Consider the following 21,241-nt stretch of genomic DNA (forward strand, 5'->3'; position numbering starts at 1 on the left):
ACAAGTTTCATTTATATGATTTTTCAAGGGATCATATATCTGTTTTCACTCTTGTATGCTTTTCATACAAGTTTCACACAAGACAGATACAAACTTTATAAGATTTATGTATATATCTTTTCCATATGGGAAAGATGCAGAATAACTCCAGCTTTGTGTCTTTCTTTTTTTTCAATTCTTGCTAAACTACGGGACAAGTTGTGTTTCTTTTCACCTCAATACCATTTTCTTCTGTTTGTCTGTGATAAGATTGCTTTCCGAGCTCTTGCCCAAGCATTGGGGAGGGTGCAGCCAATGACCTCGGCTGTAACTGGTCCAGCACAGAGTCGATCATGACACATTGGCCAATTCACCACCTTTTGTTGTTTATACCGTTACCCCCCCCCCCTCAAAAAAAACATCGGCCCATAAAAACAAAAAATTACCATCAGCCCACTGGGCAAATGTCTGGTATGCCCGATGGCCAGTCCAGCTTTGCCTTGGCCTAATGTTAGTGGCTCTACAATGTAATGTATTTTCTGTGATTCCTGTTTTCATCCTGGTTAACAGCACAAATTCCTAACATGTGAAGCTGTCTGTTGTGATGACCTTTTGTTAATAAGGGAACAACTGTAACAAGTATTTTTGTTATATTTGCTGCGGGCAGGTTGTTACCCCCTCTCTCAGCCACTCCCATCTGCCCTGCACAAAACCAGCTCTTCCTGCTTTTCTCTGTTCTCAGTTCGCCACTCAGTTCCAGTTTGTTTTTAACCGTATCTGTCTTGGGATACAGTGTTTTTGTTGTTGGGGTTTTTTTGCAATTTGACTTTTTTTTTTCCCACCTGTTTGTGTCTCACTGCTTACTTCGCATCTCCCTCGCCAGCCTTTTCCTGCATAACTTTCAACAAAAGGTGAGCAGTTTGAACTTTAAATTTAATGTTAGCCTCTCTGATTATATATGCATTGAGGCAGAAGGTGATCACGAAGGTCTAATCTGTAAACCAGTACTGTCTGGTTAAATATTACATTTTATCATTCAGTTTCATTTCTTGATCATGGCCGATTTCATAAGAAACAAACTGCTTGAATGGGGGCTAAGAGAGTTGGAGGAACGATTTGAAGGTAAATTATAATAACTAATTCTTCATAAACAAAGATTTTAATATCTCTGAAACTAAAAATCTCTTGATATGGTTGTGCTGTACAACACTAATATTTTCTACTTTACGCTGTGTTTAAAGAGAGCTGTTGAGATTTTTACACATCTGAAAGAGAAGTGCTTTTCTATAGCCACTTCTACACTGTCATCACAGAAAATGTATTACAAAAAAGGCTCAGTGGCATTTAAAATAAATAACCATGCCTATTTCACTTTATTTCATGAAGTGGATTTCTAATGAAATTTGAAATTGTGTGTATCTCTATAACTGAGATTTAATATTTAATTACAGCTAACAAAGTTACAGAGGAAAGCCTTTTCTGTCTTACTAATGAAGACATAGCTGAGTTAATCCCTGAAGTTGGTCTAAGGTCAATATTCAGAAGGAGACTTGAGGAGTTAAAGGTATTTTTTTTTTTTTAAATCTGCTTATGTAATTTTACATTTGGTCTTAAAAATCTCACATATAAATATGGAGGAGCAGAAGAGTCACATGCATCAACATAAAGCGTTTTGTGGTTTAATAATAAATTGTGCAACAAAATAAACATTAGTCAATTTATTTCCAAATTATTTTTTATTCTATATGTCTTTGGGTACCAACTATAATAAATGGGAATTTCTGAAATGAAAAAAATAGTCCATTTTAAATATTGTTAACTAAAAAAATGTTTAAAGTAAAAAAACAAAGAAAGCTTTATTGTTACAAGAAATTATGTGATATGTGATTCTGTGTAAATTCGGTGATAAAATCGTATTAAATTATCAACATAAAGACAGTTTACAATCCAAATTAGATTATATGTATGCAAAGAAAGTAAGAAGTGCTTTTGTTAGATGACATGAACACTGCACTGGTAATCTGATATTTGTAATTTGACATTTGTTTTTTCTGTGTCGATATAATCATAAAGGCTACAGACCGGCTTGAGGGGCTGCTGCACACCAGCCTTACAAGCATGATATCAGCCCATGATGATTCATTTCCATTACTACAACTTAATTTCCCAGTCAAATGTCTAATCACAACCAGCCCCTCCCTTACCATGCCTGTGTGTTCAGTGGCGGTTCTAGCCTGTGTGGCGCCCCAGGCGAACACTCCCTCTGCTTCCAACAGGCTGTGTGTGAGACTTTAAATCATCAAACTGTAAATTATAAATTTTAAATTGTTATTGATCCCTTTACCACTAGTCCTAAAATGTATATTTATTGTCTTACTCTTCTTATATTTATTGTTTGTTTACTTTCACTGCTGTAACTGGAGCCTCGTCGTCTCGTCTCTCTATATACTGGACTGTATGTAGCGGAGATGACAATAAAGTTTACTTTGACTTCAGCAGCGAGCAGGCACACCGAGGGCTCTCGCGCTCACTTTTCGTGTAGAAATTATAAGTCTGTATCATAATGTCTGGTGTTTTCGTGTTTGTTGGTTTGTTTTTATTTTGTTTTATTTTGCGAGTTGATTATTAGACGCTGCTCCAGCCAGCCAGAGAATCCCCCGCCGCCCCGCCCTCTCCTCCCTGTGCCGCAAGCAGCAGGCGCACCTCGCAAACGGAGGGCGCCCTTACTCCCAGCAAATGGGCGATAGAAAACCGATTGGTGCCTATGTCATTCCCAATATGCGCTGGCTGATGTCGAGCAATTTTTTTTTTTTTGCCGATCCCCGTGATGCCACCCCCCACCACGTTGCCACCACGGGCAACCGCCTGTATCGCCCGTATCAAAAACCGGTACTGTGTGTGTTCATGCACTTATAAGACAGAGTTTCGTGTGGAAGAAGTGGTTGATAGAAATGGAGAAACGAAAGGTGGAGGTGAAAAGCTAAGAGAGGAAAATAAAAATAAACTTGAAATAGATGTTGCAAAATTTGTCACATTAAGCTGCAGCTGCACCACCAAGAGCAACAATTCACAGTCACAGGTTAGTTAGTCATCATTAGTCAGGCTGCTACTGTTAGCACAAGCTGTGGAGAAATACATGAGGAGAGATAGCAGTCCCAACAACAGAGTGAGGAAACCATGGAGGAAAGTGTAATGACAGTGGTAAGTCAGGGCTGAATTTTTGTTCCAGTCTCGACCTGATCCAGAGCAAGGTGGATTAAAGAGGGGGAAAACATTTCTTATTTTAGCAGTTTAGACAAGAAAAGAAAAAAGTGACGTGATTACGTTCTTACTGATACAAGACGTTGAATGCAAAGATGCTAAAACCAGTATTAAAGAAACTGTTATAAACTTAACACGTGACCTTTATTCGTCTGCATGTTGTCAGGCCAACTCAGACAGAAGCCTGGAAAAAATAAAGACTTCATATCTAAAATTGATGATCTATTTAAAAGATTTTTTGTCTCAATTCTTTTAACTCAGAGTTTCAAAAATCAATGTGGTAACATCTCTACTAGTGATGGGATTTCCGGCTCTTTTTAGAGATCCGGCTCTTTCGGTTCGGCTCACTAAAAAGAGGTTGTTTAGTTGCTTTAATTAATATATTATTAACAAGAATATAAAATTACGCACAAAAGGAATTACTAACGTAAAAAAAGTGGTTTTATTTATATATGTTTATATATAAATAAATGCGGTGGCCCCTAGAGACAAAACACGTACAAACTCCAAAACACATTTCTAGCATGAACTGAACTTCCAAAGCAGAGCTACTAGATCACTTAAATTACACAATTGAAAGCATGTGTGTATTGTTTGTGTATTTATACACAGGCACTCATATATATTCAAATAATTTAAAAACAATGTTCATTTACCTGTTACTACCACACACCAAATCCGGTTGTTGGTACTTGCTGGCTTGTGTAGCCACTAGGTAACAAAAGCTCAACACTGGGCCTAGCATCCTGGAGCACTTCTGTTGTGTTTTGTACGTGTCTTGAGTTTTTATGTGCTTCGGAGTTTGTACGTGTTTTTACGTGTTTTGGAGTTTGTACGTGCTTTGTCTCTAGGGGCCACCGTAAATATACTTTTATTTATTCACTCCACATAAAATGTAATAAATAAATCATATAATACAAAAATCAACTATTCACATTTCAACTTTTAACTATTTAAATTTTCAGATTTTTCCTTTTACAAATTTAAAGTGAAACAACACAAAACACTGCAAACCACAACACAATTAAATATAAATTAAAATATGAAAACAAAAAGAAGATGCACATTCTCTGTCATATGGGCCTGCATGAATAAACTTTCTGAATCCTTTATCATCCGCAACTGAAAATAGTTGTGGATGATTACTATACCTTTCTAATGTGACGTTGTTGTCCCTGGCTTTCTTTCTCTCCCTCTGGCTCTGTTCCTGTGCTACTGAGTGTAACTACCGCCCCTCCCCCCTCTGCCCAGCGTAAAGCACAAGGCTCGCGTGCGGAGTGAAGCAGAAAAAAAGCGCGAGAGAGAGGCTGAGAGAAAGGAAAAAAAAAAACAACCCACGTGACGGCTCGCGATAAGGAGCCGGCTCGCTTCGTTCACGTCAAAGATCCGGCTCTAAGAGCCATTTCGTTCGCAAATGACCCATCACTAATCTCTACTGATGTGTTTACAGACAGCATTTTAAACATGTTTTAAAGGTTGTAGGTTGCTCTAAGAGTGCTGATTCTTACAGTTTTTAGCTGCTTTCTTACAGCAGCTAAAAATCCCAAGATGTGAATCCCAAGAACAAATAGCCTTTGTACAAGCACCCACACTTCTTGGTGCAGCCAATTGTCCCACAATGCATTTCATACAAAAGTCACAAAGCAGCAATGACAGATAACTGTTTAAACTGTAAAAAATGATTGCTATTTCCATTTGTCAGGAGTTTTCCTGTAATGCAACCCAGGTCGGAATAAAAAGGCTCAGACAGGTTTACGTGTACACGGTCGAGACTCAGGGAGACTCGCACCGCCGCAGTAAAAAGGAAGAGTCTTTATTCAGAGAGCACATACAGGAAGAGAGAAAATAGAACTGCAGGCTTCCTGTGTAACTTCCCCATTTAAGAGTCTGCACAAAGTTGCAGAGGTTAAGCTGAATACTGAAAAGAGCAAACACATTGAGATAATGAAACGTACCTTTAAGCATAACATAGTAAAAACCCCAAAATCTCTTAACACCATTACACAAAATTAACTTTTTTAGGCGCAAATGTTGTTAAAAAACCTCCAACTTTTTTGAAAATGCCAGTTCCTGCTAATCTAACAGCAAGAAAACCTGAGGATGCATCAATTTCAGAATGCTATACTCATTTTAAGTTTATTCTGAATTGAAATTCACATAAATGTTTTTAAACAGCTAACTGGCTGTCTATTATAAGGTGTCGGCGTTGTCTACTAAAATAGAAATAAGATGAACTATTTGTTTTTGCTCAATAAAAACGCGAGGTGTGCATAAATGTATAATATTTATTACAGAGACATGAAGTTTGTACTTCAATCATGTAGTGACTTTTGGCGCTTAACTGTAAAACCTATAGACATTGTGAAACAGATCATATAAATCAATGGATATTAGAGAACAGTTTATAATTACCATGAAGACCAAAGGCAGGTAGGTGTTCTTTAGATGCAAAAAGAAATTCAATTCAAAATGGGTTTATTTTAATTGACAGTTGAATTGTATTTTGTGGAATCCACTTGTAGTTTTAAGTATTTGTTAAATAATTAATAAGTCATTTAAGTATGGATTTATAATTACTCTTTTAATTTTCTATAAACTTGAGTTTAGCAATGTATAAATAAATAAAATAATTTAAAAAAAGATTTACAAATACATTTACTAAACATAATAAACTGCACATTTAATTAAAGCACAAAATGCTTCATTTCACGTGATCCTTCTAGCCCTCATAAATAATTGCGTTCAGCTTTTTGAGATTATATCTTTGTGACAACAATAGCATTTATTAGAATTGTATCACTCATTTACAGTTATGGATTTTCTTTTTGCTAGAGTAAACAAAACAAAACACAAGAAACACCTGATTTTTCCACTCAGGTAAGTTAAGAAGTTTAATTCTGATTGGCTATGATTTTTACCAGGAGTCATACTTTCACTGTTTGCTCAAAATTTTACATGATCTTGCACCTGTGTGTTTAATCTTTATTGTAAACAGGAGTATGAAGAAACAACAAAATTGGTTCAGGTCTGAATTATGTTCAATTTCAAGACATGCCTTTATTCTTCATGTATATACAGCTTATGTACATTGTCCATTTTCTGTATTTAGCTTTTAAGGGTTAATATTTCTAATGCCAGATGAGACAGAAAGTAAATTTGAATTTCACTGCGTGGATTGTGGAAGTATATGTTCGGACATCTGTTCTTAAAAATGCGGTTAAATGATACCTGTGTGAAGAGCTTTCATTTCTTTGCATAAAAAAACCCAACTAAATGTCCATTTTAATTTCCAGGTTCCACCATCCACAAGTTCAAAAGGTGAGACACATGTCACATATGAATTACTTAAAATATTCATATTTTAAGACAGACATACTATGATTTTGACCAAATACCTCCATTGACAGAGACAACAAACCTAACCTTTTGTGTTTTCTAATCTAATAAGGAAAAAGAAAATCAGATCTTCAGGGGCAGTCCAGCAAATGGCAATCACCAACTAAAAGACAACGTGACTCAGGTTTTTACATTTGTTTCCAAAGAATGACAGTTTCACTGCACTTTATGGTAAAACTTCTATGCAGTGAATCTTTTGTTGCATTGCATATATCTGACTTTGCCAGAGAAACAGAAAATACTTTCTTATAGGTTTCCTGGTGTCTGGCATACAATAAAATAATATTTAAATCAAGTAATCAACCTACTGCCATGCACTTCTCCTTTAATAAGTGATATAGTCCAGTTTTTCATTATCAGTGTATCACATTGTGCATTAAACTGGTGCCTGCTAAACACTTCTTTAATCTCAAAGTGACAGAAACAAGAATATTATCTGAAGTGAAAGGCATCATGAAAAATGTCAGTGACAGTCTCCATGGCCAAGACAAGCTAAGCACTTTCCTAAAGTGAGTATTAACATTCCCTTATTCTGTTACATAAACATCTGGGTAAAAAACATTTTAGTTTAGTGACAATCATGGTGAAAGAAAATCATATACAGATTTTATTAGACTAAAGATAATTAGAACAAAAGCATTCATTCCAAACTGTTGTAGTATTAATAGGTTAAATATTGGATCGTAAAACTTTAAACACACAAGAAGAATGAACCACCAAGCCAACTAATTCCAGTGAGCATTTACATACTGTACTGCGCATTGCTTATCTTACTGTTAGTTTAAAAGTATAATATAATAATAATATAATGACTTTCAAATTATTATTTAACAATCTGGGCACAGAAAGGTGTCTTCCTCATTTTGCAACACATTTTATGGTTGAATAAATTAACCCACTTGTACAACAGGAACAAAATTAATGATTTGGAAACCGACAAGAGAGAGCTTGTTGGTGTCTTTGGAAGAACTGGGGCTGGAAAGAGCTCTTTAATCAATGCCATCATTAATGAGAAGAATCTTTTGGCCACTGGAACTATCAGAGCATGCACCACAGTCATGATAAAGGTGGAGGCTAACACTTGCAGCCCAAAGTATGAGGCAGAAATTGAGTTCATTACAAAGGAGGTGAGAATTACATATTTTATTTGAAGCTACAGTATATGTGTTTACAAAAATACCGCAGTTATTTGCTTTATATTACATTTTATAAAACTAAAATGCAACGATTTTTGTCTTTTAGGAGTGGCATGATGAATTGTGGTCACTGAAGACTCTTAAGAAAGGTGATGACTATCGGGACATGGTTAAAAAGCTGTCAGCCCTGTATGGAGAAGAATGTAAAGACAAATCCCCTGAAAACCTCTTGGAAAAAAGTATTTCAAAAATATTCCAGAATTTTTAGAGTCCAAGAAGAAATCTTTGCATTGTGACACAGTAAGTTCAAATACTATTCTATTACTTCATTTTTTTCATGTTTGTTGTTTCAATGAGTGGAATTTCGTTGCATTGATATAATTTGATATAATTTATAGACAGCCTACTCTGTTATTAAAAAAAAATTAAGAAAAAAACAATATAAAAGAAAAGTAGAATATACAGACCAAAATATTAAAACAAATCTGTTCTTGCCTTATCAAACTTCAGTGCTGCTTTTGACTGGTTTGAAAACTAGATGTGGAAAAAGGACCCAAGGCACGTGAATGTTTATTTACATTTTCCAGCTGCCTCCTGCAGCTCAGCACACTGAGCTCCCTTGTCAGGTCCCAGCATCCTATTTAATAGAGGAGATTGATTTGTATATAGCTCTAACTTGGCGTATGTTGCCCTAAGTTAGAGGGATCTAGCCACCAACCTTATGATTATTGGACAACCGGTTCTACCTCGTGTGCTGAAGGCACCCCAGATGCATGATTAGTTGATCGAGATTAGCTATGTTGGTCAGCTTTCCCAGACACATTGAAATATATTCTTAGTTTTTGTTACCTTTCTTTCCCTGTGTTCCATGTTTTCTTACTCTTGTCTCTGTGCTCTATGTTCGCTTTGTCTTCCCTGTCAGCCATACCTCCTTGTCAAGTCTGTGTCTCCATGCCTGTCTTGTGTTTCCTGTTTTACTTTTATAGCCTCGTGTCCTGTGTTCAGTGTTTTGAGTTGTGCTTCCCCTTTGTCTCGTCATGTTTTATTACTCCCAGCTGTGCTCTCCTGTTACACCCTTGTGTATTTAAGCCCTGTGTTTTCCTCTGCCCACTGTCGCCTTGTCCCATGTGGTTTAAAATTCTCAGTATGTCCCTATTCCATCGTTCCTGGTTCTGTGCTCCACGTTTCCTAGTGTTTCTTTTTCTGGGGCCACAGCATTTAGTTCGCGATATGGCAGCCTTGCTTCTGTCAGTCTGCCCCGAAGCAGCTGTGGCTACAACTGTAGCTTGCCTCCACCAGTGTGTGAATGTGAGAGTGAATTAGTGATGCGCGAATCATGAACGAATCGTTCAATACTCGAGAATCACTTTACTGACTCATGAATCATGATTCACAAGCCCAACTGACTCACTGACTCATCCCTGTTGCTTTTAGCAGCAATATATCTAGCTTAGAATTAAAATTGTGGAGAAAACATAACATCCATTATCTTTACAAAAACATTTCTGCTCTGAACTGGAAGAAAAAACCCTGAGTAGAAGCTCACATCAAGACAATAGCTCCTTGGTTCACAGTAGCATCGCTCTGCTAATATGCTAACAGCACATTTGAGCTACTCACCCCCTCCCTTCCTGTGCTGAATCATAGGGTAAGCGAATCACTCAGGACTCGCTCACCCCCTCCCTCCTGTACGGTGTACATTTTAGGACATTATCAGGTCTCAGCAAAACAGTTGTCAGGTATCAGACAAAAAAATGTCAGGTCTCAGTCTCAGACAAAAATGTGTGTGTGTGTGTGTGTGTGTGTGTGTGTGTTATGTGAGAATGTGTGTGTGCGTGTGTGTGTGTGACCTCCTGCTGACCAAAGGGTCATAAAAGCAGGAGCAACATCCTTGGTCATAAAGAGCGTAGTCTCCCCCACACCCAATGTATGGTTTACCATAGATAACAAAGTGAAGCCATACAAAGGGCAGGAAGCTTACCAAACTTCAAACAGACATTCACAAGGATGTGCCTGCGATAAAAACACTACAGCCCCCACCCAGAACCTTGAGAAAACAATTCACTCTAACACTTATTTATCTTGTTTATTGCAGGCTCAAAAGCTATCTGTAGAGCTTTTTAAATATACAAAGTGTGTTCCAAAGCAGGAAGATGGATATAAAGCACAGCAGTGGTACTGGCCACTAGTAAAGTGTGTGACTGTCAGGGTGCCAAACAATAAGTTTCTCCAGCATGTCACACTTGTGGACCTTCCTGGAAATGGCGATCGCAACAAGAGCAGGAACGAAATGTGGAGACAAGTAATTTTTCACATCAACTTCTTGTTGTTTTTCTGGTGTTGTTTTGACATCTTTTGTGTTAGTTAATTATAATTGATGTGCTATAATTTTTTCAGATTGTTGGAGATTGTTCTACTGTGTGGATTGTGGCTGAAATTACTCGAGCAGCATCAGAGAAAGAGGCCTGGGAGATTCTAAAAAGTGCACATGGCCTCATTGGAAATGGTGGTCAGTGTGAGCAAATTCACTTTATCTGCACCAAGTCTGATCTTTCAGATAATCGGTAAGTGAATTAAGATGTCAAAGTGCATAATTAAAAAAAAAATAAAAATATCACATACTGATCAATCTTGTGGCAGAAATATTTAATAGTTGCATTCAGAGTTTTACTAAAAACACATAATATTCTCAACACTAACACAGTACTGGTAAAATTCTTTGTGAAGTCAGTACCCAAATCACAGCATGTGGCATGGCGAATAATGGTGTATTTTTTAATAAACAAACAAAACAAACAACTTTTATTTGTCACCAGTGTTAGGCAAGTTATTTTGAAAAAGTAATTAATTATAGTTACTAGTTATTTCTTCAAAAATTAACCGAGTCATTAACTGAGTTTCTGAAAGTAATTAATTACTAGCAAATTAATTACTTATAATATAAATAATAATAATATAAATAAATTCTAAATCTTAAAATCCCATGCACAAGTTAGCTGCAAATTTTCAGCCATTTACCTTTTTTTTAAACACTGTCTTTAGACAGTAAACATGACGAAAGTATTCAGTAAAAAACACGCGTATATATTGTTTATCATGACTCTGGTTTTACGTGGTCTATCAACACAATTTAAAAACTGTGATATATCACCTTGTTACTTTGGCATCTTGAAGTTGTCATGTGATTATTCTTCCTCAGCCAAACAGCAGCACTCACGAGATTGTTTTGCCCCCTAGCTCTAGGGGCCAAAAAGTGACTGTCTGCCAGAAAGTGATTGCCATCTGCGGCAATGTAGTGCCCAGATTACTTACGCAGACAGCTACTTCCATGAAAATGATATAAGGTGCGGTAAGCTGAACACAGCTTCAACCGTCTGTTTGTTGAAAAATAGTAAAGTGCATTTACTTGTTAGTAACGGTAACGGCGTTGTAACGATAGAAATAGTAATTAGTTAGATTACTCGTTACTGAAAAAATTAACACCTTCACCTTCACCTTCACCTTACTGGATACCAGATGGGAACCAAACTTGCGACTCCCACTTCAAACGTGAGTAGGCTTACCATTGCCCTATCCAGCTGCTTTTTTTTTAAACAAATAAAAAAAACCCCAACATATTTACAGTGCTTTTATGTACACCAACGGTTGTGTGGCTTTTCAGCTTCTCGTTGTGCTCACACTCTTTACAGCTTACTCAGTCCACTTTAACTTCTCTTGCCTGGGCCCCAGCATGCTTCCAAATAGAGGACACATGATGGTATTAATACAAGCCAGCTGTGACATCCACTGTTCCCTGCCCCCTCAATCGGCTGCTACACCCTTTCCCTGCATCTTAGCCTCGAGCCACACCCTGCCACATGTGTGTTTGTTGTTATTTCATGGGCAGGGATTTTCAACTTTTTAAAAGGCTCTTTAACCCTTTAAACCCAACACAGTTGTTACAGTAATTACTTTGTATCTTAAGATTTACCAGTTGTATGCTAATGAATCAATCAATGAACCATGTTTTTTAGTATTCAGTATGTGAGCTTTGACCAAATAGCTTTTTCTAAAAAAACATGACTGCATAAAAACCACTCACTAATCTTTGAAGACACAAAAAATAAAGTCATGGAACTTTTGGTAGTGTTACAAAATTTATTAAATTGAGAAAAGTTCAAACTGAACATTAGAATAAGAAAGAAAGATGACTGATCACTATGCTGTTGTCTATGTCAGATGGGCTGGTGTCATTATTTCAGGCGTTGTTGATGGACTGGGATTTTCCCGCTAAACATAACAAAACAAAAGAAAACCACATTTGAGACAACTCTTGTTAGCTATAAACAGGAAACTGGGGCAACATTTCACACAGATTCACGAATATAAGAAAAAATAACTCTTTTTCTGAGCTGTCAGTTTAAGTAGGAAGTATCAACATAGTAACAAATATTTTTAGTAGTAAAGTATGTGTAGAAAAAACAATGAGAATGTCAAAAGTGAGTGAGGAAGTGTGTTACTGATTTGAAAACTGCGGGTTGGGAGTTCAGTAGGGAAAATTATTTTTCTGCTTTTGATAATTACGCAAAAGAAAAACTGTAATACTTACCCTACTATTGTAATAGTTGTGGGAGTCTCCTAGTGGGTGTGTGTTTTTAGCAGCAGCCATTCCATGCTGCTCGTATTCTCAGAAAACCGTACTGTTGTAACAGGCTAGAACCGGCGATACCGATCTCCGCGCATGTATGCACGGACGAGTACAGCCGCGGAGACCTGGCTCATAAGGTATAATGTTGCTGACACCGAATAAAGGTCTGTTGTTTGATTTAACCGACTGGCTTCGAGTTATCCGGCTAACCTCCACACCACATGCTCGCTGGACCTGCTAGCCGCTCCTTCCTCGCCAGACTGCTGTTACACTGTATGATGTTAAATTATAAGGAAAACAGTAATCTACAGGATAGAAAACAAGATCCATCAGAACATAAAAAGAAAGCAGGAGGGCATGGCCTGAAATGGTCAGTCCTTTAATTAATCAGAATCAGAATACTTTATTAATCCTGAAGGAAATTAGGGTTACAGCAGGCAGCACGCTAATGGCGCATGCGCACTTACAAAGGAACCTTCTGACCAAACTTACACAAACGACACATGTCAGAGTGGTAGGCTGATAGGAAAATAACAACGAAAATACATAACATGAGGTGGGAGGAGGTGAGTTATGCTGATCATGTTGAAAGTGTTAAAGGTTTTCAAAGTTTTTCATGGTATGTTGCCCTCCATGTGCAAATCTTAAAAAAAAACAAAAAACCTCTCAGCTGTTTTCTTCATATGTTGCTTTATGATTAAGCTATATGTTGATCTTATTTGCCTTCCTGCCCATTTAAGAGATATAAAAAACAAAGACGCCAAGAAAGAAGTGACGAGTGAATTCCGGGAACTGAATGAGAGTCTGAGTGTGAGTTTTATAACATTTCAAAAATTGTTTGGCGAGCCAAAGCTTCTTTAAGATTAAAACTCTTTCTTTTATTTTTTAGGAACACTTCAGTGAGGACTGCTTCAAAGTGTTCACAGTGAGTGCTGAAGAGTTCCTAAAAAGAAAAGGTGTAAAAGAAGATGGCAATGGTAGGCAATGAGAATCTCAAGATGTTTTGTGATTCAAAGAAAATATATTGTTTGGTGGATATCTTGTTTTATTTTTCCTCTGCATAAATCAGAAATGGATTGTAAGATTAAAACCAAAGTATCTAATTCAATATTCAGTTTACTTTTATTTACAGAAATAGCCAAACTTCAAGACTTCTTGCAAAATCGCAATGACTGTCACTCTGAGACATGTAACTATGTGACTGGAGCTTATGGGATTCTGTCTTTGATTGAAGGAGCCAGGCGCAGAAAAGAGGTAAAATCAAGTTATTCATGTGTGAAAATATACACTGAAAAAAAAATATAAACGCAACACTTTTGTTTTTGCTCCCATTTTTCATGAGCTGAACTCAAACATCTTAAAAATGATCTACATACACAAAAGACCCATGATTCTCAAATATTGTTCACAAATCTGTCTACGTGTGTTAGTGAGCACTTCTCCTTTGCCGAGATAATCCATCCCACCTCACAGGTGTGGCATATGAAGGGGCTGATTAGACAGCATGAATATTGCAATATTGCATATATATATATATAGTTTTTTTATTTCAGGGTGTTGGAAAAGCAGATGATGTATGTAAAGTCCTTGAGAAAAACTTGAGGGAACAACTTAATACAGTGAAAACAGCAGTTGAAGAAGCAACCAAGGACTTTGAACAGTGTCTCGCAGAAGGGATTAAAAATTTCATAACCTCTGAAAAAAAACTGAAGACCTTTTTGGATCGTGATGTATGTATCTTAATTATAATTAAATCAAAGCAGCAGATTTTGCACTCTTTATGAGCATGCGTTTAAAAATGTTTTCCTGATTTGTTTTAGCAAGAGCGCAGTTTTTTCAGCACACTACAAGCTGTAGTTAAGAAGGACGGCATCCACACAACAAAACAAGGGGAACAAATAGACCTCAACATGATGTTGGCTTCGTGCCTGACTGACAGCATTGATAAAAAGTTCAGAGAGACCTTCCCGTAAGAATAAACAGAATAAATAATAAAGTGTTATGTGTTAATTGTTAAACAATAAAGTATTTTTCTCTCTCTCTCTCTCTTCCTCTCTCTCTCTCTCATATACATTATACACATTATTCACTTGTCAATGCTGCCATCAACACTATTATTCTGAAACACATTTTTCAGAAATGACATTAAATGTGGATCATTCAAAGGAGCCATAAGTAGGTTTTCACTTGGCACCAATTCACTGATTCACAAATACAATGATGTCGAACTACAGCTGATATTTCTTCAGACACAGGTACACTGTCTAATTGTAAATTCTCCTGTTTATGATTCCATTAGCATCAAGATTAATATTTACACAAAAAAATAGAATGTGTAAATATTAATATGTTCTGCTCTGTTCATCTGGAAAAGATGAACAGAATTAACTTTTGGAGAAAAAAGTAGAATCATCTCTATTAGCTTGATCTCTTGTTTTGTTTAAAAAAAAATACATTTATACCAATGTTTCCTATTTCTAAGGAGGACAAAATGAAGGCTCAAATGGAGAAATACATCCTGAAACAGAAGAAGAAAATCTACACCAGTCTAACAGAGACAGTTAAGGAAAACATGACAAAATGTTACAATGGTAAGGTGACACATTTGCATTTATTGTGAATGTAGGCATTCATCGCAATTATGCATAAAAAGCTTTGGGTTCTTTTTTGTTGCAAAACCTTGTGTCTTCTTGTAGAAGCAAAAGAAATTGAGGGAAACAAAGCACTGGAAAACATGAGGAAGACTATTGAGAGACATGTGTACTCAAATAAGAAAATGTATGAGGAGGCAAAAAAGACCATGTTGATGAAGATGGATGGATTGAAGGTTTGTCACATTATATAACATACCATACCACCTTTATTTATAAAGCACTTCAAATTAAACCAGGGTTCCCAAAGTGCTGTACATATACAAACAGCCTAAACTGAAAAAAGAATCAAACATGTTCAAAATAGAAAATTCGAAAAAATATAGTCTAAAGTTATCTTGCAAAATGTTCTTCGTTCACATAAAGGCTTCTTTTATATTTCTCTAATACATATATATCAGAATCAGTACTATTGCCCAGTCTAAGCAGAATGTAAACCCAGTTCTTCTATTTGTTGTTTTTTGTTTTTTTAAAACATTAGTGAGGCGGCTGTTAAATTTGTACTGGGCGTTACAATTAGGACTCCGATAGAAGAGTTTAAACTGAAAAAGGCTGCTTTCAGCACTTTAATAATTCTCACTCTAAACAAATATGTAACCAGTAATTCAAGTCTTTTTTTTAAACTCAGTATTTGGCTCTGTGAAAACTAATAAAGGCTCTTATGTTAAATTAGAAAATCATGCTGTACACGCTCCAGAAAATCATGAAGGAAGCCATTGAATTCTCACTGAAGACTGCTGCCTACTCACTCCCAGGTAAACAGAATATAAAGTAAATCTTTCATGTTGAGTACTAGGAATCCTGTATGTAGCCTATTATTAATAAAATCACTTTCTTGTTTTAGATGTTTCAGAGTATCTTGAGACTTTGACAACACATTATAATCAACTTCAAGGTGGTCAAGATGAAGAAATGTTACCACAGTAGCTGGGTAAAAATAAAAATGTTACTGTTGTTTTTGTAATACTTAAATTAATTAGCTTTGATTAACTGTTTTGTGTTTAATTACATAAATATTGCTTTTACTAAACTAGAACTTATATCCCCTGCAAGCCTGAATTGGATAATCAGAAGAAGACATTGATTCATTTCTGCATCACATTTTAACTTCTTATAGTATATTCTAATGTTTTAATTGCATGTGTTAAGTCTTAGTTCATTGAAATGAGAGCCATTAGTTTATGGATATGTTTTTCAGTTTTATCTTTGAGCCTTATATAGCACAATATTTTTTATTGCAAATTCAGAATCAGAATTTTTTTTCCTGCATTACATTGGTTTCTTTGGGTTTCATGAATAATAATACACCAGCATTACTACCAGCTTCTACTTCAGCTACTAGTTTATAATTTTATTTTTTCTTTGTTTCTAATCTGTATATGCATGCAAACATTTGATTTTGTATACGGTTCAATAAACCTTGATTTAAGTGTTTTTGTAAGATGAAAATGTTTTTCAAACCTTGTTCTTGTCCTAAAACTAAGCTGCTTGATAAAAACTACTTACAGGTTGCAAGCTTCAGCTAACACTAAATTACAATCTGAGATATAAACTAAACACTATATACACATACGGCCACTTAGAATTGCTGCTGTCAGTCTTTTGTCAACTGCTGGGAGTCCCTCTTCCTTCTCCTGTGTATCTCCTGGGCAACTGCAGTGTGATAAGATAGCCCTTTGTTCACAAAACCTTTGACTTGGAAAGTTACCTATGAAAGATTTCCTCAGTATTATTATAGGGTCTCAGTATTATTATAATTTAGTTTAATTTCCCATTCTTTTGATATCATTTGATAGCTTTTTCCCTCTTCACTCATTAAAATATAAAAATGTAAGTTTTGACATTGTAAAATAGATTAATCAAATTTTAGAGTCAGTTTCACAATATTAGAATAGAATAGAAGAATCCTTTAATTGTCCCACAAGGGGAAATTTGGTTGTAACAGCAGCCAAAAAGACACATATACAAACAAACAGTACACAGGACACAGAACAGAAACATACACAATTTTTCTTACATATTTACATTAAGGACAACGGTTACTATAAACAGAGTACTGTACAGTTATTAAATTAATTAAAAATAACTACAGATAAGAGGCAAACCAGGTTGTAGTGCGAATCAGTTGATTAACTTATTGCAGTTACAGCGCTGATGTAAACATCTATGATTGTTGGGAGCAGTTCTGATTGTACAGTCTGACAGCTGCAGGGAGGAAGGACCTGCGGAAACGCTCCTTCATGCATCTAGGATGCAGCAGTCTGTCACTGAAGGAGCTCTGCAGTTCAGCAACATTTACATGCATGGGGTGGGAGACTCTGTCCATCAGAGATGCTATTTTGGCCAGAGTCCTTCTGTCTCCCACCACCTGCACTGGGTCCAGGGTGCATCCCAGAACAGAGCTGGCCTTCCTGATGAGTTTATCCAGCCTCTTCCTCTCAGCTGCCGATAAACTGCTGCTCCAACATACCACACTGTAAAAATTATGGTAAATGGCCTGCATTTGTACAGCGCTTTACTCAGTCCCTAAGGACCCCAAAAGGCTTTACACCGGGCCCTCTGACCACCACCAGTAGGCAAACATGGGTTAGTATCTTGCCCAAGGATATTTGGCATGCAGCCAGGAGGAAGGCTGGGTTTGAACCACCGACTTTCTGATTAGTGGCTGACCTGCTCTGCTACCTGAGCTACAGCCATCCCTATATTATACTGCAAATCACCAAAACTATTTCCAGTAAACAGTTGTTCATTCATCCATTTCAATTTAAGCTAATATATATAGATACAAATTAAATGAAATAATTTAAAATGATATAAATTACTAAAAGAATCAAATACAGAAAAATAATATTCTTCCTTATGGATCAATAACGATTGCTGCTACTTTAATTCCCCGCGTATGTTGGGCAGAGGAGGAGGAATAGCTACGATTTTTAAAGTCATTTTAAATGTAAGCATCAGCTTTGAACTGTCTGTGTTTCAGCTGGGCTGCTCCAAAATAAAATAAGAACTTTGTGAATGACTTTGCTGACTTCTTGGCTGAATACATGCCAAAATATGATCGTGTTCTTATTGTTGGGGATTTTAATATTCATGTGTGTTGTCCTGATATGCCCATGGCAAAGGGTTTTTTAAACCATATTGATTCGTTTAATCTGATGCAATGTGTGACCGGTCCCACACATGAATGTGGACACATACTTGATCTTGTTTTAACTCATAGTCTTTATGTTTTTAACGTAGAGATTTGTGATGCTGTGTTTTCTGACCACAGTCCTGTAAAGTTCCTCTTGCCTGTACCTCAGTTAAACCTCATGCTGCTGCTGGGTTTTCAACAGTTTTTTTTATTCCACCTGTTGGACTGCTTTGGACACTGTCGCTCCATCAAAAACCAAACTGCCTAAAGCTAAATCTGAGCCCTGGCTGAACGACATGACCCAAGCTGTCAGATGTGAGTACCGTCAAGCTGAACGCAAGTGGAAAAAGGACCAACTACAAGTGTCATTCGAGATGCTAAAGGACTGTTGGCTTCAATATCAAAAAACTGTAAAAGATGCCAAGAGAAACACTTATTTGACATTATTCTGCCAAATTGTCACAACCCGTGTGTTTTAACTATTAACTCTGTTCTTGGTGCACCACATATTGACTGTATCAAGCCCTCGTCTGAAGCCTGTGAAAAGTTTTTACATTTGTTTATTGAGAAGGTCTCCTCCACAAGGGCTCAATCTCGCCTTGTGCTCATGATCCCTCAGTCTCTGCTTCCTGCTTTGCTGTCTTTGGCTGTGTCCCAATTCAGGGTCTGCACGCTTGAAGTACGCACACTACGCGTACTACGTACGGTGCGTACTATAAGTACGAGAAGTGCGGAAGTGAGAGGCTTGTGAAATGGGACGGTCTAGCCTTCGTCGTGCTGCTCAGGTTGCCTAGCAACCATGATACTAACCGCGAGAAACGTTTCATACAGCTTTGTTTGACAGAAATGAAGGAGAAAAAATGTTTTGTTGGTCATTTTTGTCATGACATCACTTTGATTAGTTGAGACCACAGGACTGTGAAACATGATAGTTGGGCTTCATTTCTGTACTGAACAGTCATTTCAAGATTAGTTAGTAAATAACAATTAGCTAATGTTGTTCATGAGACTAAAGTCATCTCACTGTGGTAATGTAAATATAATATGGCCAATATTATAGTATTGTCAGATTATTATGATATATATATATATATATATATATATATATATATATATATATTACAGCAGTGAGCTTGAACTCTGGGTCAAAGATTCAAGTTGCAGTTATTTATATTTCCTATCACCTTAAATCTTCACTCAAAGACAAGTATCTCTGACAGTGTATATACAGATGTATTATATATAAGAGACAAACATTGTTCGTTTAATATGTTGGCATCATTACATTTGGCTCAATGCTCACATATATGTGTAAAAAGGTAAATGTACGAGCTGTGATAACTGTTTCTGATAGAATGAAGATCAGACTGATATATGAAATATTCCTTTATTGGGTGAGAAAATCAGACCATGTCATAACTGCTTTAAGTCATACAGAATAGATATCAGAGCCTTAAACAGGCTGACTTCTGCTAAATGGGTCAAACTGGGCAGAAACTATACAAACACATAACATCCTTATAGAATATGATGTAACACTATAGATCAACTTACCTCAGAATATATAAAGCATATAAACAATTACAGCAATATGATGCAACAAACACAGCAGTGCTACTAATCCAAAATACTCAAAGCTTCATAGAACTGAAACTGTTAGTTTGGGTTGAACCCAGGACTGTATAGGCGTTGGCTGAATAGCAGTGGTGTTCACCTTGGGGTGTCGGTCAGAACACACAGGACGCACAGTTAAAGGTTATACCGTCTTTACTGTGATTCCTCAGCTTAACAGCATAGTACAGCAACACAGTAATGCAACCGCAGGCTTACAAAGTGGTGAGGGGTGTGGGTGTGGTCTGTGAACAGAACATGTACAGAATACTGAATGTAATAAACATCTAAGTCATGAATTATGATTCATTAGCTTTCTTCGAATTTAACCAGAACTACAAATGGGGATTCCTATATGAACATTTACATGCACAAGTTTCATACACTACTCCCAAAACGATATATATCACAAAACACCAAATGGCTTTAGCTTGCAGCTAGCAAGCATGTAGCATAACAAGTAGCATTAGTAGCATGAACTAGCCACATAGCGAACAGGTCAAAACACATTGCACTTCTACATCCACTAAATGTCTAACTGGCATAAAAGACTAAAACTGTCCTTTCCAGGCAGGGCTCCACGTCTACTCACAGTTCTTTAGCGACGCACACAACTCACACCGTGCGTAGACATCCCCTGCTGAGTCAGTCTGTCAGGTGGCTCTTGCTATGTATTAGCTCCAACTCTGATCACTAAAACATGTGCTCAGTAGTGCAACTGTGCTCTCTCACCACAAGGGGGCTCCCCTCCCACAGCTGACAGCCTTCCCAACATAGCCGCCCCCCAATTTGCGGTGCAAATTGGCTCCATGGAAAGGCAGTCTATACAGACGAAGGATCCCCCACCTGGTCATCCTCATTCTTGATCGCCGGAAGCACAATCAGACGTACTATAGGCCGGGTGTATGTTTTGTCACGTATCTTCACCTCTGCTGTTCGGGTGTGGCCATCAGAACCAGTAAGAATCTTCGTCACTCTCCCAATCTGCCATGATGCTCTGGGTAGCTGCGGATCCACCAGCAGAACAACCGCTCCCTCTGTTATGTCCTCCATGGGTCTCTGCCACTTCATGCGAGTTTGGAGATTAGGCAAATAGTGTCTGATGAAAGATGACCAGAATCTGTCCACCAGGATTTGCGAATGTCTCCATCTTCGCCTCCCTAGCGCTTCCTCTTCGGGATACACTACCTGAGGTAGGGAGCTGTCAGGCCGCCCCATGAGCAAGTAGTTAGGGGTCACTGGATCGATGTCAGCCACATCCGCAGAAACATAACCTAGGGGTTTGGCATTTAGGATACCCTCGATTTCTGTAAGAACGGTCCTGAGTACTTCCTCACTCACTGTTTGAGAGCCAACAGAGGTGTATAAGGCATTTTTGATAGAGCGGATTTCTCTTTCCCAAGTGCCTCCAAAGTGGGGTGCTGCAGGTGGGTTGAAGCGGAAA

General features: G+C 37.3%; 1 protein-coding gene across 6 annotated transcripts; it reads left to right on the forward strand.

Annotated features, from left to right (window-relative positions):
• Nucleotides 1–730: 730 nt before the first annotated feature.
• On the forward strand, nucleotides 731–16,470 carry LOC102076223 (nuclear GTPase SLIP-GC). Of its 6 annotated transcripts, none has more exons than XM_013276122.3 (22): nucleotides 731–890; nucleotides 1,020–1,101; nucleotides 1,431–1,543; nucleotides 6,073–6,117; nucleotides 6,236–6,265; nucleotides 6,534–6,558; nucleotides 6,689–6,760; nucleotides 7,052–7,145; nucleotides 7,547–7,763; nucleotides 7,879–8,072; nucleotides 9,868–10,074; nucleotides 10,170–10,336; nucleotides 13,140–13,209; nucleotides 13,289–13,376; nucleotides 13,532–13,653; nucleotides 13,953–14,129; nucleotides 14,220–14,368; nucleotides 14,537–14,654; nucleotides 14,882–14,990; nucleotides 15,096–15,226; nucleotides 15,724–15,805; nucleotides 15,895–16,470. In XM_013276122.3, exons 11-22 carry the CDS (start codon nucleotides 10,063–10,065, stop codon nucleotides 15,975–15,977), a joined length of 1,308 nt encoding a protein of 435 aa, XP_013131576.1. In that variant the 5' UTR covers nucleotides 731–890; nucleotides 1,020–1,101; nucleotides 1,431–1,543; nucleotides 6,073–6,117; nucleotides 6,236–6,265; nucleotides 6,534–6,558; nucleotides 6,689–6,760; nucleotides 7,052–7,145; nucleotides 7,547–7,763; nucleotides 7,879–8,072; nucleotides 9,868–10,062; the 3' UTR covers nucleotides 15,978–16,470. The 6 variants fall into 6 exon arrangements, with proteins under 6 accessions (XP_013131576.1, XP_025760634.1, XP_019212858.1 ...); XM_025904849.1 differs by having other exon boundaries at nucleotides 9,919–10,074; XM_019357313.2 differs by having other exon boundaries at nucleotides 6,073–6,265.
• The last annotated feature ends 4,771 nt before the right edge of the window (nucleotides 16,471–21,241 follow it).

Source organism: Oreochromis niloticus, unplaced genomic scaffold, assembly GCF_001858045.2.
Source record: "Oreochromis niloticus isolate F11D_XX unplaced genomic scaffold, O_niloticus_UMD_NMBU tig00007374_pilon, whole genome shotgun sequence".
NCBI lineage: Eukaryota > Metazoa > Chordata > Actinopteri > Cichliformes > Cichlidae > Oreochromis > Oreochromis niloticus.

Bases quoted from the DNA above. Each gene is read 5' to 3' on its own strand.
- LOC102076223 (XM_019357313.2), top strand. The intron at 13,210-13,288 runs GTGAGTTTTATA...TTTATTTTTTAG, and splicing joins AACTGAATGAGAGTCTGAGT to GAACACTTCAGTGAGGACTG. The intron at 14,130-14,219 runs GTATGTATCTTA...GATTTGTTTTAG, and splicing joins AGACCTTTTTGGATCGTGAT to CAAGAGCGCAGTTTTTTCAG.